The sequence below is a fragment of the Schistocerca nitens genome, chromosome 1 (genome assembly GCF_023898315.1).
Source record: "Schistocerca nitens isolate TAMUIC-IGC-003100 chromosome 1, iqSchNite1.1, whole genome shotgun sequence".
In the NCBI taxonomy this organism is placed as follows: Eukaryota; Metazoa; Arthropoda; class Insecta; order Orthoptera; family Acrididae; genus Schistocerca; species Schistocerca nitens.
In genome coordinates this window covers 1,143,902,433-1,143,918,128 of record NC_064614.1, presented here as the reverse complement: position 1 = coordinate 1,143,918,128, position 15,696 = coordinate 1,143,902,433, and the positions used below count along the sequence as shown (strand labels likewise).

The following is a 15,696-nucleotide window of genomic DNA, read 5'->3' as shown; positions in this document are numbered from 1 at the left end:
CTGTAGGCACCGTTCAGCAATACCACTACTGGAGCAGCAGTACAAAATGCAGAAGTCGTCTGCACACAGAGGTGAGATGGATGGCCCTACAGCTGCTGCTAGACCGTTAATGGTCACTAGATATAGAGACGCTCAATACAGAGCCTTGCGGGACTCCATTCTCCTGGATATGGATGGAACTATGTGAGGCACCAACTTGGACATGGAAAGTACGGAATGACAGGAAATTTTGGATAAAAATCAGGAGTGGGCTCCGGAGACCCCACTCATATCATGTGGTAAGGATATGATGTCACCAGGTCGTGTCATAAGCTTTTCATAAATAAAAAAAGACGGCAACCAGGTGTTGGTGTCTGGAAAAGGCTGTTCGGATGGCAAGCTTGAGGGACACAAGATTATCAATGGTAGAGTGACTCTGGTGGAAACTGCCCTGTCATGGAGCCAATAGGCAACGTGATTCCAGTACCCAACACATCTGCTGGTTCACTATACATTCTAGCAGCTTACAAAGAACACAGGTGAGGCTGATGGGTGGATAGCTATCCACATCAAGTGGGTTTTTACCTGATTTGAACATGGAAATGATGATGCTCTCCTGCCATTGTGATGGAAAGATGTCGCCGTACCAGATCCAGATCTGGTTGAAGATGACAAGGAGATGTCACTTGTAGTCAGTCGAGAGATGTTTAGTCATCCCACTGTGGATCCGATCTGGTCCAGAAGCTGTGTCAGGCAATAGGGCGTTATAGGGTTCACTTTGGCGTATAGCAACGAGAGGGCTTTCCCTTCCATCCACCACTTGAGGGTGTGAAAGTCTGTGGGGTAATTCTCCGATGCAGAGGTGCAAGAATAGCGCTCAGCAAAGTGCTCTTGCGTTTGCGCCTGTAGATAACATGCCTTCGATGTTAATGCCAGGGACACCTGTTGGGGTCTGGTACCCAAAAACATGTCTGATCATCATCCAGACTTGGGAAGGTGAGATATGGCACACAATGGTCAACACATATATCTCCCAACACTGCTGTTTCTGTCTTTTTATAAGCTGGCGAACGTGGGCACGGAGCCATTTAAAGGCTATTAGGGGGTCTAGGAAAGGGTGCTGCTTATGTTGCTGTAGAGCCCCCTTATGCTCTTTAATGACCCCAGCAATTTCCGGCGACCACCAAGGTACTGACTTTCCCCGGGGGCACCATAAGGAACAAGGGATCACAATTTCTGCTGCAGAAATGATTGTCCTGGTGACACACTCAACCATCACATCGATGTTACCATGTGTGGGAGATTCAACGGGGACCGTGGAGGTGAAAGCTTCTCAGTCCGCCTTGTTTAAAGCACATCTGGGCAGGTGTCTGTGGGCCTGACACAGGGGCAGTGACAGGAAGATGGGGAAATGGTCAACCACACAAGCAGTCATGTGCTCTCCAGTGGATAGATGGGAGAAGTCCTGGGCTGCAAAGTGATGAATCAGTGGCTGAGTAACTACCATGAGCCACGCTGAAATTGTGGGGACCCCAGTATTTAAGAGGCAGAGGTTGAATTGGGACAGTAAAGTTTTGACATCTCTACCGCAGCCAGTAATCACGGTGCCACCCCACAAGGGGTTATGGGTGTTAAAATCTACCAAAAATAGGAAAGATTTAGGGAGTTGATCGATCAGTGCAGCCAGTATGTTCAGGGGTACTGCACCATCTGGAGGAAGATATACATTGCTGACAGTTATTTCCTGTGTCGTCCATACCCTGACAGGGGTTTGAAGGGGCACAGTTTCACTACATATTGAGTTCAGGACATAGACGCAAACTCCATCTGTGGAGGGCAGAGGTTTGCATTGGTGGGAACCAGGCCTTCTGGAGGGCATTGCGGAAAGCAGGTGTAAAGCATAACAGTTGCCGTAGCTAAGCCAAGCGGTGGAAAAAACTGCTGCAATTGTTCTAGAGGATGATGCGATTGTGAGGCTGTGAAGGCACTGCCCAATGAGGCAGTTTATGCCTCAGGGTCACCTGCTGCCACTGACTTTGTTCCTGAGCAGTCTATATCCATTGTGTCTCATAGTCTGGCAAGATCTAGATCCTCAGTGGACACCGGAATCTCCATCTCATCCTCAGACGCAGAGCTTGTAGGGAGCAGTGGTGTGGGGGCCACCACAATTTCCTTGGTCATGGTGGGGTCTTCTTTTTAAATTTCTCTCGCCGATCCTTGGGGTTCACTGGCTGGGAGGGCTTCACTGATTCAGTTTCCATGACTGAGGAAGATTACGAATCCCTATGACCAGCTGCTTTTAGGCACTCCAGTCACTGGCGGGTGTCATGTTTCCCATTAGTAGAAACATGGGAAGGGAGGGACCCAAGGGACCCCTTCCTAGTGAGAGGAGCTGAAGAAGACTTACGCTTCTCCGGCTGAGAAGTGGGGACAGATGTCCCTGATGGCTGGGGGGAAGGGGTGGGGGGGGGGGGGCGCAGTGCTCCCGAGGTAGGTAGTGTGGGAGCAACAGGGCGGGAAGCACCATCAAGGGGGCAGATGTAGTCTTGCGGCTCTGAGAGCCGACTGAAATAGGCCGAACGGAAGGAGCCGGAACCGTTGTCGTAGCGGCAGTGTAGGTCGATGTCATACACACAGGATGTAGCCTCTCATATTTTCTCTTAGCCTCAGTGTAGGTCAGTCGGTCCAGGGTCTTGTATTCCATAATTTTTCTTTCTTTCTCTAAAACCCCACAGCCTGGCGAGCAAGGCGAATGGTGCTCTTCGTAGTTGACACAGATGAGAGGCAGGGCACATGGAGTAGTGGGGTGTGATGGACGTCCATAACCTCGGCACGTGATGCTGGAAGTACAGCAGGAAGACATAAACCTGAACTTCCAGCACTTAAAGCAGCACATTGGGGGAGGGATACATGGTTTCACATCACAGTGGTAAACCATCACCTTGACCTTTTCGGGTAATGTGTCACCCTCGAAGGCCACGATGAAGGCACCAGTGGCAATCTAATTATCCCTAGGACGTCGATGGATGCACAGGACGAAATGAACACCTCGTCACTCGAAGTTGGGGAGCATCTTATCATCAGACTAAAACAAGGTCCCTGTGGAATATAATACCCTGGACCATGTTTAAGCTCTTATGGGGTGTGATGGAAACAGAAACATCCCCTAGCTTGTCACAGGTGAGTAATGCCCACGACTAGGCATAGGATGCGGTTTTTACCAAGACTGACCCAGAGTGCATTTTGCAAAAGCCCTCCACCTCCCCAAACATGTCCTCTAAATGCTGCACAAAAAACTGAGGCTTCATTGACATGAAAGATTTCCCACCTATGTACATACGAGGTATCGGGCTGAATAAGCTTCGCTGCCATTCTTAGCCTCCCATGGTGTGGCCAGGGAGGGGAACGATTTGTGGTCGTATTTCTTTGCATTGAAAGTTAGACCTCAATCGTTCGGAGACTGCTGATGGTGGACCACCAGCAAGAGATGACGTACTATGCTTCATGGTGTGTCATCTGCCCTGATGCCACCCACTCCGACGAGGGGCCCTCCCCAAGGCGCCACCCAGCTGCAGGAAAGGCCACCTGGCTGGATGGCCAGTGCCAGGAGACCCGATGCCCCATGGTCACGGGCATTTACTCTTTGGCATACGTGGGGAGTTAATGGTGCAGGTATCAGCAGAACAATTCCTGTGTAGTCAGGGGGCTACAACCAACAGGGTACATGGCACCCCCATCACAAAGGAATGGCTACCATGCTGGATACGAGGTGCAAAGAAGTTCGTGGTCATTATTGGCGCAGAAAACGACACTGCACAGTGGATGGAGGAAAACGCACCCAGGAAGGCGTCCTCGCCCAACAGATGGAAGATAAGTGGAACTGCAAATCCATGATGATAAAGTGGGCCAAAGATCTCCGTGCACGATGGACATGATGCACCATGTAAGGCACCCTTCCCCAGTTGGCTCGCTCTTTGGTAAAATTTTGGAAAAATGGAGGTCAAACCCTACAGGGACCATCACATAAAGGCTGAAACATGTTACACTCCTTTTAGTCGCCTCTTACAACAGGCAGGAATACCGCAGGCCTATTCTAGCTGCCGGACCCGCAGGGGGCCAGATGCAGTGCATGTCAGCAATCTCGACATGTGGCGATGGAATTGCAGTGGAAAGACGTGCCAAAATTTCTAGCATTTAAAGCACCGCATAGGGGGAGGGATGTATGGTTTTATGTCAAATCGGTATACCATCATCTTGACCTTTTCAGGCAATGAATCACCCTCAAAGGCCCAGATGAAGACACCAGTAGCAACCCAATTGTCCCTTGGTCCCTTACAGACACACCGGAAGAAGCGAACACACTGCCATTCTAAACTGTGCAGAGCTTGTCAGAGTGCAAGAGAAGGTCGCATTGGAAAATAATCCTCTGGATCTGGTGAGGTTTTTAAGGGGCGACAGAAATAGGAACATCATCCAGCTGATCAAGGGTGAGCAACACCTTGGACTGGGCTGGGGAGCTGTCCGAATGAGGACTGCGCCATTTCTCATTTTCGATAGCGCAGCCAATTCCCCAACATATCCTCCATGTTTTTGACAAAACAACAGAGGTTTTCTAGCCAGAAAGGAGTCAACATCTGTTCTGCTGCAGACTAAATACCTTGGCGAATAGTCCTATGTTCCTCCTATGATGTAGCTATGGAGGGAAACAATTTAGGGTCATACCAGTCAGCGTTGTTCCTTGCCATATGTGAAGAGTTTGCAGCTCAGGTATCAGCAGTGCGAACCTGTGTTGTCAAGGGGCTATGACCACGAGGGTAGCCTTATGGCCCCACCATGATGGACTGGTTACCGGGCTAGATTTTGAGTGCAGAAAAATTCAGCACTGTTATAGGGGCAAAAGAGGACAGCAGAGAACGGAAGAAGGTGTCCTTCCCCAAAAAGCTGAATTGGGGGTGAGGTTGCAAAGCGATGAAAATAAGAGGCACAGGAGATCTAACCGGCCTATGGATATCTGGTGCACCACATAAGGCGTCTTTCCCTAAATGGCTCACACTTCTGTAGAATTTTGGAAGTGTGAGGTTAAACCCTGGGAGGGAACCAGAACTTATTAGGCCAGGAAGTGGGAGACTCATGAATATCTTGGGTGTTTAAGATACCTACACAGTAGCTGAAATCTATCGGCATTAAACAGATTTATGAACAATGAAAACCTTTTCCCTATCTTGAATCTCATTATTTTGGTTGCGGAGTTTGTTGTTCCCGATTGAAACAAACTTGCAGTTTCCTTTTTCTCTGGAGTATGAAATGGGATATGGAATGACAAGTCCTTCACACAGTATTGCTCCTACTCATTAACCGAATATGAAAAATACCTCCCACTCACTACTAAAATACTAACAAGGAAGGGGAGGGTGTGGGATGGGGCTCACCAATTTGGCTCAAACTGTGGTAATATAAGCAAGTTGAGGATCCTTTAAAGTTCCTAGACTATCTCACCAGAGTGAGTCATATCGAGAAAAAACATTCTCTATAGATTTTAGAGTGAAAATTAAGAGACTAAGATGGTACGGACATGTGAGGAGGAGAGGAAAGAACACGGTAATAAAGAATGTAATGGATGAAAAAGCTGAAGGAAAGAGACCACTGGGATGGTAGAGAATGAGATGGAAGGGTAGTATCGTGGGAGACCTGCAGATACTGGGTCTGGGAGATGAAGCTGCAGATGACATGTAAGTGTGGAAGGCTGGACTGAGTGTGGCCAAGGACTGGCTGTGGTTTGTGTGGACACACACACACACACACACACACACACACACACACACACACACACACACACACCTACGACTTATCTTAGAAAATAGATTAAGGAAAGGCAAACCTACATTTCTCGCATTTGTAGACTTAGAGAAAGCTTTTCACAACGTTGACTGGAATACTCTATTTCAAATTCTGTAGGTGGCAGGGGTAAAATGCAGGGAGCGAAAGGCTTTTTACAATTTGTACAGAAACCAGATGGCAGTTATAAGAGTCGAGGGGCATGAAAGGGAAGCAGTGGTTGGGAAAGGAGTGAGACAGGGTTGTAGCCTATCCCCGATGTTATTCAATCTGTATATTGAGCAAGCAGTAAAGGAAACAAAAGAAAAATTCGGAGTTGGAATTAAAACCCATGGAGAAGAAATTAAAACTTTGAGGTTCGCCGATGACATTCAAATTCTGTCAGAGACAGCAAAGGACCTGGAAGAGCAGCTGAACGGAATGGACAGTGTCTTAAAAGGAGGATATAAGATGAACATCAACAAAAGCAAAACAAGGATAATGGAATGTAGTCGAATTAAATCGGGCGATGCTGCCGGAATTAGATTAGGAAATGAAACACTTAAAGTAGTAATGGAGTTTTGCTATTTGGGGAGCAAAATAACTGATGATGGTCGAAGTAGAGAGGATATAAAATGTAGACTGGCAATGCTACGGAAAGTGTTTATGAAGAAGAGAAATTTGTTAACATCGAGTATAGATTTAAGTGTCAGGAAGTCATTTCTGAAAGTATTTGTATGGAATGTAGCCTTGTATGGAAGTGAAACGTGGACGATAAATAGTTAAGACAAGAAGAGAATAGAAGCTTTTGAAATGTGGTGCTACAGAAGAATGCTGAAGATTAGATGGGTAGATCACATAACTAATGAGGAGGTATTGAATAGAATTGGAGAGAAGAGAAATTTGTGGCACAACTTGACTAGAAGAAGGGATCGGTTGGTAGGGCATATTCTGAGGCATCAAGGGATCACCAATTTAGTATTGGAGGGCACCGTGGAGGGTAAAAATCACAGAAGGAGACCAAGAGATGAATACACTAAGCAGATTCAGAAGGATGTAGGTTGCAATAGGCACTGGGAGATGATGAAGCTTGCATGGGATAGAGCAGCATAGACAGCTGCATCAAACCAGTCTCTGGACTGAAAACCACAACAACACAATATATCTGAGCAGTAATTATATGATTATAATAGAGGGAAACATTCCACATAGGAAAAATATATCTAAAAACAAAGATGACGTGACTTACCAAATGAAAGTGCTGGCAGGTCTACAGACACACAAACATACACACAAAATTCAAGCTTTCGCAACAAACTGTTGCCTCATCAGGAAAGAGGGAAGGAGAGTGAAAGACGAAAGGATGTGGGTTTTAAGGGAGAGGGTAAGGAGTCATTCCAATCCCGGGAGCGGAAAGACTTACCTTAGGGGGAAAAAAGGACGGGTATACACTTGCACACACACACACACACACACACACACACACACACACACACACACACACACACACACATATCCATCCACACATATACAGACACAAGCAGACTAAGGTAAGTCTTTCCGCTCCCGGGATTGGAATGACTCCTTACCCTCTCCCTTAAAACCCACATCCTTTCGTCTTTCCCTCTCCTTCCCTCTTTCTTGATGAGGCAACAGTTTGTTGCGAAAGCTTGAATTTTGTGTGTATGTTTGTGTTTGTTTGTGTGTCTGTCGACCTGCCAGCACTTTCATTTGGTAAGTCACGTCATCTTTGTTTTTAGATATATGAGCAGTAACTATTTTAAATGATACATTTTTGATGGTCTGTAATTACATCTGTCCTTCAACAGCAACATTCTGTTGTCATATCCCCACTCCAAACTGTTTCTTAGTTCACTTTCGTGCATTCAGAGCACATGGCTCTGATAGTCATTTCAAATACCCTACAGTTGGTCCTTACTATACCTGTTTTCTGACATTTTCTAACACACTCTACAGATGCGAACAGCCTCTCACCCAGGGCCTTTGGTGATTTTGCATGAAAATTTATTATTTTGTTCAAAAATGGAAACTCAACAAGAATTTTCTACCAGTGAAGTGATTGATGAACACATCGGACTTTAACTTTTTATGAAAGCTTTTAAGAAAAATTTCACCAGTGCCCTTTCAATTTATAAAGAAAAATGTAAGATCACTCATAGTTCATCTGAATCTGCAGATCCCATAGCAATAATTATGGGTTGAGAAACTGCAGAGCAGGTTTTTAAAATTATAAATGATAATCCCCCCATGAACCATGGACCTTGCCGCTGGTGGGGAGGCTTGCGTGCCTCAACGATACAGATAGCTGTACCGTAGGTGCAACCACAACGGAGGGGTATCTGTTGAGAGGCCAGACAAACGTGTGGTTCCTGAAGAGGGGCAGCAGCCTTTTCAGTAGTTGCAGGGGCAACAGTCTGGATGACTGACTGATCTGGCCTTGTAACACTAACCAAAATGGCCTTGCTGTTCTGGTGCTGCGAACGGCTGAAAGCAAGGGGAAACTACAGCCGTAATTTTTCCCGAGGGCATGCAGCTTTACTGTATGATTAAATGATGATGGCGTCCTCTTGGGTAAAATATTCCGGAGGTAAATTAGTCCCCCATCTCCGGGCGGGGACTACTCAACAGGACATTGTTATCAGGAGAAAGAAAACTGGCGTTCTACGGATCGGAGCATGGAATGTCAGATCCCTTAATCGGGCAGGTAGGTTAGAAAATTTAAAAAGGGAAATGGATAGGTTCAAGTTAGATATAGTGGGAATTAGTGAAGTTCGGTGGCAGGAGGAGCAAGACTTTTGGTCAGGTGAATACAGGGTTATAAATACAAAAGCAAATAGGTGTAATGCAGGTGTACGTTTAATAATGAATAAAAAAATAGGAGTACGGGTAAGCTACTACAAACAGGATAGTGAACGCATTATTGTGGCCAAGATAGACACAAAGCCAACGCCTACTACAGTAGTACAAGTTTATATGCCAACTAGCTCTGCAGATGACGAAGAAATTGATGAAATGTATGATGAGATAAAAGAAATTATTCAGGTAGTGAAGGGAGACGAAAATTTAATAGTCATGGGTGACTGGAATTCGTCAGTAGGAAAAGGGAGAGAAGGAAACATAGTAGGTGAATATGGACTGGGGCTAAGAAATGAAAGAGGAAGCCGTCTTGTAGAATTTTGCGCAGAGCATAACTTAATCATAGCTAACACTTGGTTCAAGAATCATGAAAGAAGGTTGTATACATGGAAGAACCCTGGAGATACTAAAAGGTATCAGATAGATTATATAAGGGTAAGACAGAGATTTAGGAACCAGGTTTTAAATTGTAAGACATTTCCAGGGGCAGATGTGGACTCTGACCACAATCTATTGGTTATGAACTGTAGACTAAAACTGAAGAAACTGCAAAAAGGTGGGAAATTAAGGAGATGGGACCTGGATAAACTGAAAGAACCAGAGGTTGTACAGAGTTTCAGGGAGAGCATAAGGGAACAATTGACAAGAATGGGGGAAAGAAATACAGTAGAAGAAGAATGGGTAGCTTTGAGGGATGAAATAGTGAAGGCAGCAGAGGGTCAAATAGGTAAAATGACGAGGGCTAGTAGAAACCCTTGGGTAACAGAAGAAATATTGAATTTAATTGATGAAAGGAGAAAATATAAAAATGCAGTAAATGAAGCAGGCAAAAAGGAATACCAACATCTCAAAAATGAGACTACAAGAAGTGCAAAATGGCTAAGCAGGGATGGCTAGAGGAGAAATGTAAGGATGTAGAGGCTTATCTCACTAGGGGTAAAATAGATACTGCTTACAGGAAAATTAAAGAGACCTTTGGAGAAAGGAGAACCACTTGCATGAATATCAAGAGCTTTGATGGAAAACCAGTTCTAAGCGCAGAAGGGAAAGCAGAAAGGTGGAAGGAGTATATAGAGGATCTATACAAGGGCGATGTACTTGAGGACAATATTATGGAAATGGAAGAGGATGTAGATGAAGACGAAATGGGAGATATTATACTGCATGAAGAGTTTGACAGAGCACTGAAAGACCTGAGTCGAAACAAGGCCCCGGGAGTAGACAACATTCCATTAGAACTACTGATGGCCTTGGGAGAGCCAGTCATGACAAAACTCTACCATCTGGTGAGCAAGATGTATGAGACAGGCGAAATACCCTCAGACTTCAAGACGAATATAATAATTCCAATCCCAAAGAAAGCAGGTGTTGACAGATGTGAAAATTACCGAACTATCAGTTTAATAAGTCACAGCTGCAAAATACTAACGCGAATTCTTTACAGACGAATGGAAAAACTGGTAGAAGCGGACCTCGGGGAAGATCAGTTTGGATTCCGTAGAAATGTTGGAACACGTGAGGCACTACTGACCCTATGACTTATCTTAGAAGAAAGATTAAGGAAAGGGAAACCTACGTTTCTAGCATTTGTAGACTTAGAGAAAGCTTTTGACAATGTTGATTGGAATACTCTCTTTCAAATTCTGAAGGTGGCAGGGGTAAAATACAGGGAGCGAAAAGCTATTTACAATTTGTACAGAAACCAGATGGCAGTTATAAGAGTTGAGGGGTATGAAAGGGAAGCAGTGGTTGGGAAGGGAGTGAGACAGGGTTGTAGCCTATCCCCGATGTTGTTCAATCTGTATATTGAGCAAGCAATAAAGGAAACAAAAGAAAAATTCGGAGTAGGTATTAAAACCTATGGAGAAGAAATAAAAACTTTAAGGTTCGCCGATGACATAGTAATTCTGTCAGAGACAGCAAAGGATTTGGAAGAGCAGTTGAACAGAATCGACAGGGTCTTAAAAGGAGGATATAAGATGAACATCAACAAAAGAAAACGAGGATAATGGAATGTAGAAGAATAGGGTCGGGTGATGCTGAGGGAATTAGATTAGGAAATGAGACGCTTAAAGTAGTAAAAGAGTTTTGCTATTTGGGGAGCAAAATAACTGATGATAGTCGAAGTAGAGAGGATATAAAATGTAGACTGGCAACGGCAAGGAAAGCGTTTCTGAAGAAGAAAAATTTGTTAACATCGAGTATAGATTTAAATGTCAGGAAGTCGTTTCTGAAAGTATTTGTATGGAGTGTAGGCACGTATGGAAGTGAAACATGGACGATAAATAGTTTAGACAAGAAGAGAATAGAAGCTTTCGAAATGTGGTGCTACAGAAGAATGCTGAAGATTAGATGGGTAGATCACATAACTAATGAGGAGGTATTAAATAGAATTGGGGAGCTTGTGGCACAACTTGAGTAGAAGAAGAGATCGGTTGGTAGGACATGTTCTGAGACATCGAGGGATCACCAATTTAGTATTGGAGGACAGCGTGGAGGGTAAAAGTCATAGAGGGAGACCAAGAGATGAATACACTAAGCAGATTCAGAAGGATGTAGGCTGCAGTAGGTACTGGGAGATGAAGAAGCTTGCACAGGATAGAGTAGCATGGAGAGCTGCATCAAACCAGTCTCAGGACTGAAGACCACAACAACAACAACAACAGCAAATGATAATTTCATAGTAAATCTATATATATCTCCCCCCCCCCTCCCCTTTTTCCTCATACACACTTTTACTGTATGCAGCCCTATTTTATAAGTAACAGGTTCCTTTTTTGAGTACAGACATAAACAATAATGATTGCAATCCTAATGAACATTCATCTCTTATTTTGGTATCCTTGGCTGCTAAGAAGAATCTCACTGATTTTGCTGGTGTTCATCCAAAATGGACTTTCCCATCACTGAAATCATGACTCCTAATATTGGGGAAACAAAACAAGATTATCCTCAAATTTGGAGGAAAGAAATAGAACAGAGTGGCACTGTAAATACCAAATTGCATTCATCATCTCTGGAACATGGGAAAGATTTAAGAATGCAAGAAAATTACAAACCAATGGCAGTGACATTATGAAGAATAAATAAAAACTTAAAAAATCATTGTAATAGTGAAAGTTGTAGCCGAGCTGGAGAATTGACAGTCAGTGCGCTTGACCACTGCAGTATGCCAATGACTTTATTATTAGTGCTCAAAACTACTGTACTTCAAAATCTTTTAGTGTGTGTTTTCTCTTTTCCTGTGGACCAAGAACCACTCAGGTGAGATATTCTAGGAAGTTGAAATGGATGACAGCTACATGCTTCTATTCACACTGAGCCAAATCGTTGACCCCCTTCTAAGTAAAATCAGTCATTTTTGATTAATATGAAAATGAACATTTTTCATTTAAACAAAGTATAGCAACAAGAAATTTTCTATGGGCTGCTTAAACCACATTTAACCCCTCCATTGCAAAAAACCTCACACACACAAGATAATCATTTCTGAAACTACCATTAACAGGCAAATCAATAAAGCTCACAGTCCACAAACTCACTGGCAGTATTTTCATATCTCACTATCTGTGCCTCACCATCAAGCATCTCCATCACACAACTTCAGTTAACTTAATCACGTCACGTACTATCGCTCAGACACTTTAACAATTCTCAATTACCTCTTTTCCTATTCCCTATTCCATACAGTCCATGAATCTACAAATATCATTGTCCCATCCCTTTCTCCCAGTCTCCACTACTTGTGCAACATTTTTTGAACTGACATCAGAAGTCACAGCATTACATTTTGTGCCGATATATGCAAGATACAACAATAAAGCTCCTAAGGTAACACTGTATCGTTGAAATTTGTGCAACTGAAAGATTGCAGCTGCACATATTAATTACTTCACTTATTTTACTAACCCATAATCCTGGAATGTAGTCTCCTCTTGTATAATATGCTGTACTTGCAGATGCTCGTTCTACACTTGTTCCCATTCCATAGCCATTATTCTCACAAACAAATATACAAGGTATATTCAGGAGTTTGGCCATATTGTAAACCTCAAAGATCTGTCCTTGATTGGCAGCTCCATCACCATACAGAGCAACACACACGGCATCTGAGCCCTGGTATTTGTGTGCAAAAGCAATTCCAACGCCTAAGGGAACCTGTAGCATTAAAAACAATAGTGTTGATGTGTATTATTACTGCTGCTACAGCTACAATCAAGCTGCTTTCCAACAAAAAGTGGAAAAAAAGAAAATAAAATTGCTCGACTTGGCTCTTCCATAAATTATAAAGATTTTGAACTAATACTACAAAACCAGTAACAGATTAGTATTTTAAAATAAACATCAGATACATATATAATTTCAGACACTTACCAAAAAGTGATCTTTAAAAGCAGTCCAAGACACTTTTTCTTTGTACTTAGTGACTAATTTTGATCAATAACCATCTTTAGACCAAGACACTGATGGTGAGGTGGCAGCATAGACAACTTGTTTACACACATAGCTGACCATTATCATGGTATGAGGTTTACCTTTATTACCAATGACAATACTCCCACAGATTAGGTCTAATCTCAGTAGCAGAAAATGCAAGCAAGAGTGTTCAAATAATTTATGGGAATGGAGCTGGGTGATCCCATCGACAACCACCATTTCGACATGACCACACATTGCCAGTTTCAAGGCAAAATTGCAGCAAGTAAATGTTGTGCAAGGGCATTTAAAATTGTTCTTTTCAGAGAATTCCATGAAGATAAAACACACACACACACACACACACACACACACACACACACACACAAAATGCTGTAAACACTAATGCCATCACAAACCAAAGATTACTAACAGCAGAAATTTTCAATAGTGAAATTAATAATCTATGGGTGAGGTAGCATAAATTCTGTACTTCTGTTTTTTGGGAAGGAAATGAGCTGGATTCCATACAGAATTTAAACAAAAACCACAATCTCTCTTTATAAATTTGTGTGTTAGATTAATTTCAACAGCTTCCTTAATAACACTATCCCAAAAACTGGAAGTGCATCCTAGAATATCTCTGTTGTTCTATTTCCATAAGATGACTGATTCCAAGACAACATTCTGCAATGGCAGATTTGGTCAGCTGTTATAAGTGTGTGTGCCACTTATACTCAGCACACTGGTCGTCCACAGTCCTGATAGTGTGACCGATATAAGACATGCCACAACTGCAAGAAATACAGTAAACACCAGCCTTATGCAAACCAAGATCACACTCTACGGAACCTAAAAGGACCGTGATCTTATATGGTGTTCGAAAAACACACTTGACGTGATATTTCTACAAAATATGGCCAATCCTGTTCAAAATGCTCCCTGCATAAGACAAAAAGTCCGTAGACTTTGGTGTCACTTCGGTATTACTGTCGCTCACGAGGTGCACAGTTGTTTAATAGCACAATGCATGTCTGATCTGTCTTTCAATATAACTATTCTGAGGAAAGGTGACTTCAAGATGGGCTAACTCGTCTGACAAACTCTCATGGTCTGAAAAGACATGTGGCCTATGAACCCAGGTACGGGACAGCCATCCTTTCCATCTCCATCATGAAACAAATATTTGGGTGGGTTGAATTCGTGTGTTCTAAAAAGTCATTCAAATTCTCACTGTCATGAGGCCAAACAACAAAAGTATCATCTACATATATGAAAGAACACACAGGATTCAATGCCCCCAGCTGCAAGGCACATTCCTCAAAATCTTCTGTAAACAAATTAGCAATAATAGGTGACAACGGGCTTTCCACCCCCAACTCCATCTGTCTGCTCGTATTACTAGTCACTGAATACAAAATAAGTAGAAGTCAATACATTTGAAATAGGTTAGTTAATTCAGCACCAAACCTAACCTCAATTAACTGTAAAAAGTCACACAGAGGAACATGAGTGAAGAGAGAGACCACATCAAAACTTACTAGAATATCAGCCATTCAAATGCATTTCCTGTAATTAAAGTAAGAAATCTGCTGAGTTCTTGATGGTTCAACAGAGTGGCAAGGTGTTTTACTACACGATATGCCAGACCACCAATGTTACTCACAATCGGATGGCGAAGTACCCCTTCCTTGTAGGTCTTAGGTAGACCGTATAACCTAGGGCAAATAGTGCAATAAGAACTGAGACTCTTTACAGTCTCCTGTGATAAGAGACTTTTCTTCAAGAGGCCTTTAATCTTTCACTCAACATCTTTTGTGGGGTCAGCACTGATCCTATGATTCACTGAATCAGACAGACAGCTGATTGAGGTTACGTTTTGTGCCGAATTAACATATCTATTTCAGCCTGTGTAGCCTTCCACTTACTTATTATTCAAAGAACAGTACTATGAACAGACAGATGGGAGTTGTGTTGGGAAGCCCATTGTCACCTGTTATTGCCAAATTTGTTTATGGAAGATTTCGAGGAACGTGCCTTGGAGTTGGCGGCCCTGAAACCTGTGTGTTCTATCAGAGATGTAGACAACATTTCTATTGTTTGTCCTTATGACAGTGAGAACTTTAATGACTTTAGAATGCCTGAATTCAATCCACTCGAATATTTGTTTCATAATGGAGGTGGAAAATGAAGGCTGTCTTCCCTTCCTTGATGTGTTGGTCAGGAGGAAGGTGGATGGTATGTGGGACACACTGCTTATATGAAGCATACTCACATTGATTTGCATCTATAAGCTGATACTTGTCACCAGCTTAACAGGAACCTTGGTTCACAGGGCACATGTTATCTGGAATCCTGAGAGCTAGTCAATCTCTAAGTCACCTTTCACCAGAGTGGTTGTAGTGAAAGACAGATCAGACATGCATTGTGCTGTCAACCAACTGTGCACTGGATGAGTGATGATAATACCATAGTGGCATCAAAGTCTACAGCCTGTCTGCCTTACACAGGGAGCATTTTGAACAGGATTGGCCATATTTTGCAGAAATATGATGTGAAGTATGTTTTGGTCTACCATGCAAGATAATGGTCCTTTTAGGTTCTGTAAAG

General features: G+C 43.0%; 1 protein-coding gene across 1 annotated transcript in view; it reads right to left on the bottom strand.

Annotated features, from left to right (window-relative positions):
* LOC126199658 (pyruvate dehydrogenase E1 component subunit alpha, mitochondrial-like) overlaps window positions 1-15,696 on the bottom strand; it is a 97,688-nt gene that overhangs the window by 42,305 nt on the left and 39,687 nt on the right. Inside the window, exon 5 of the mRNA XM_049936590.1 lies at window positions 12,580-12,828. Within this exon, the coding sequence (XP_049792547.1) occupies window positions 12,580-12,828 (249 nt within the window). The remainder of the gene's footprint in view (window positions 1-12,579; window positions 12,829-15,696) is intronic.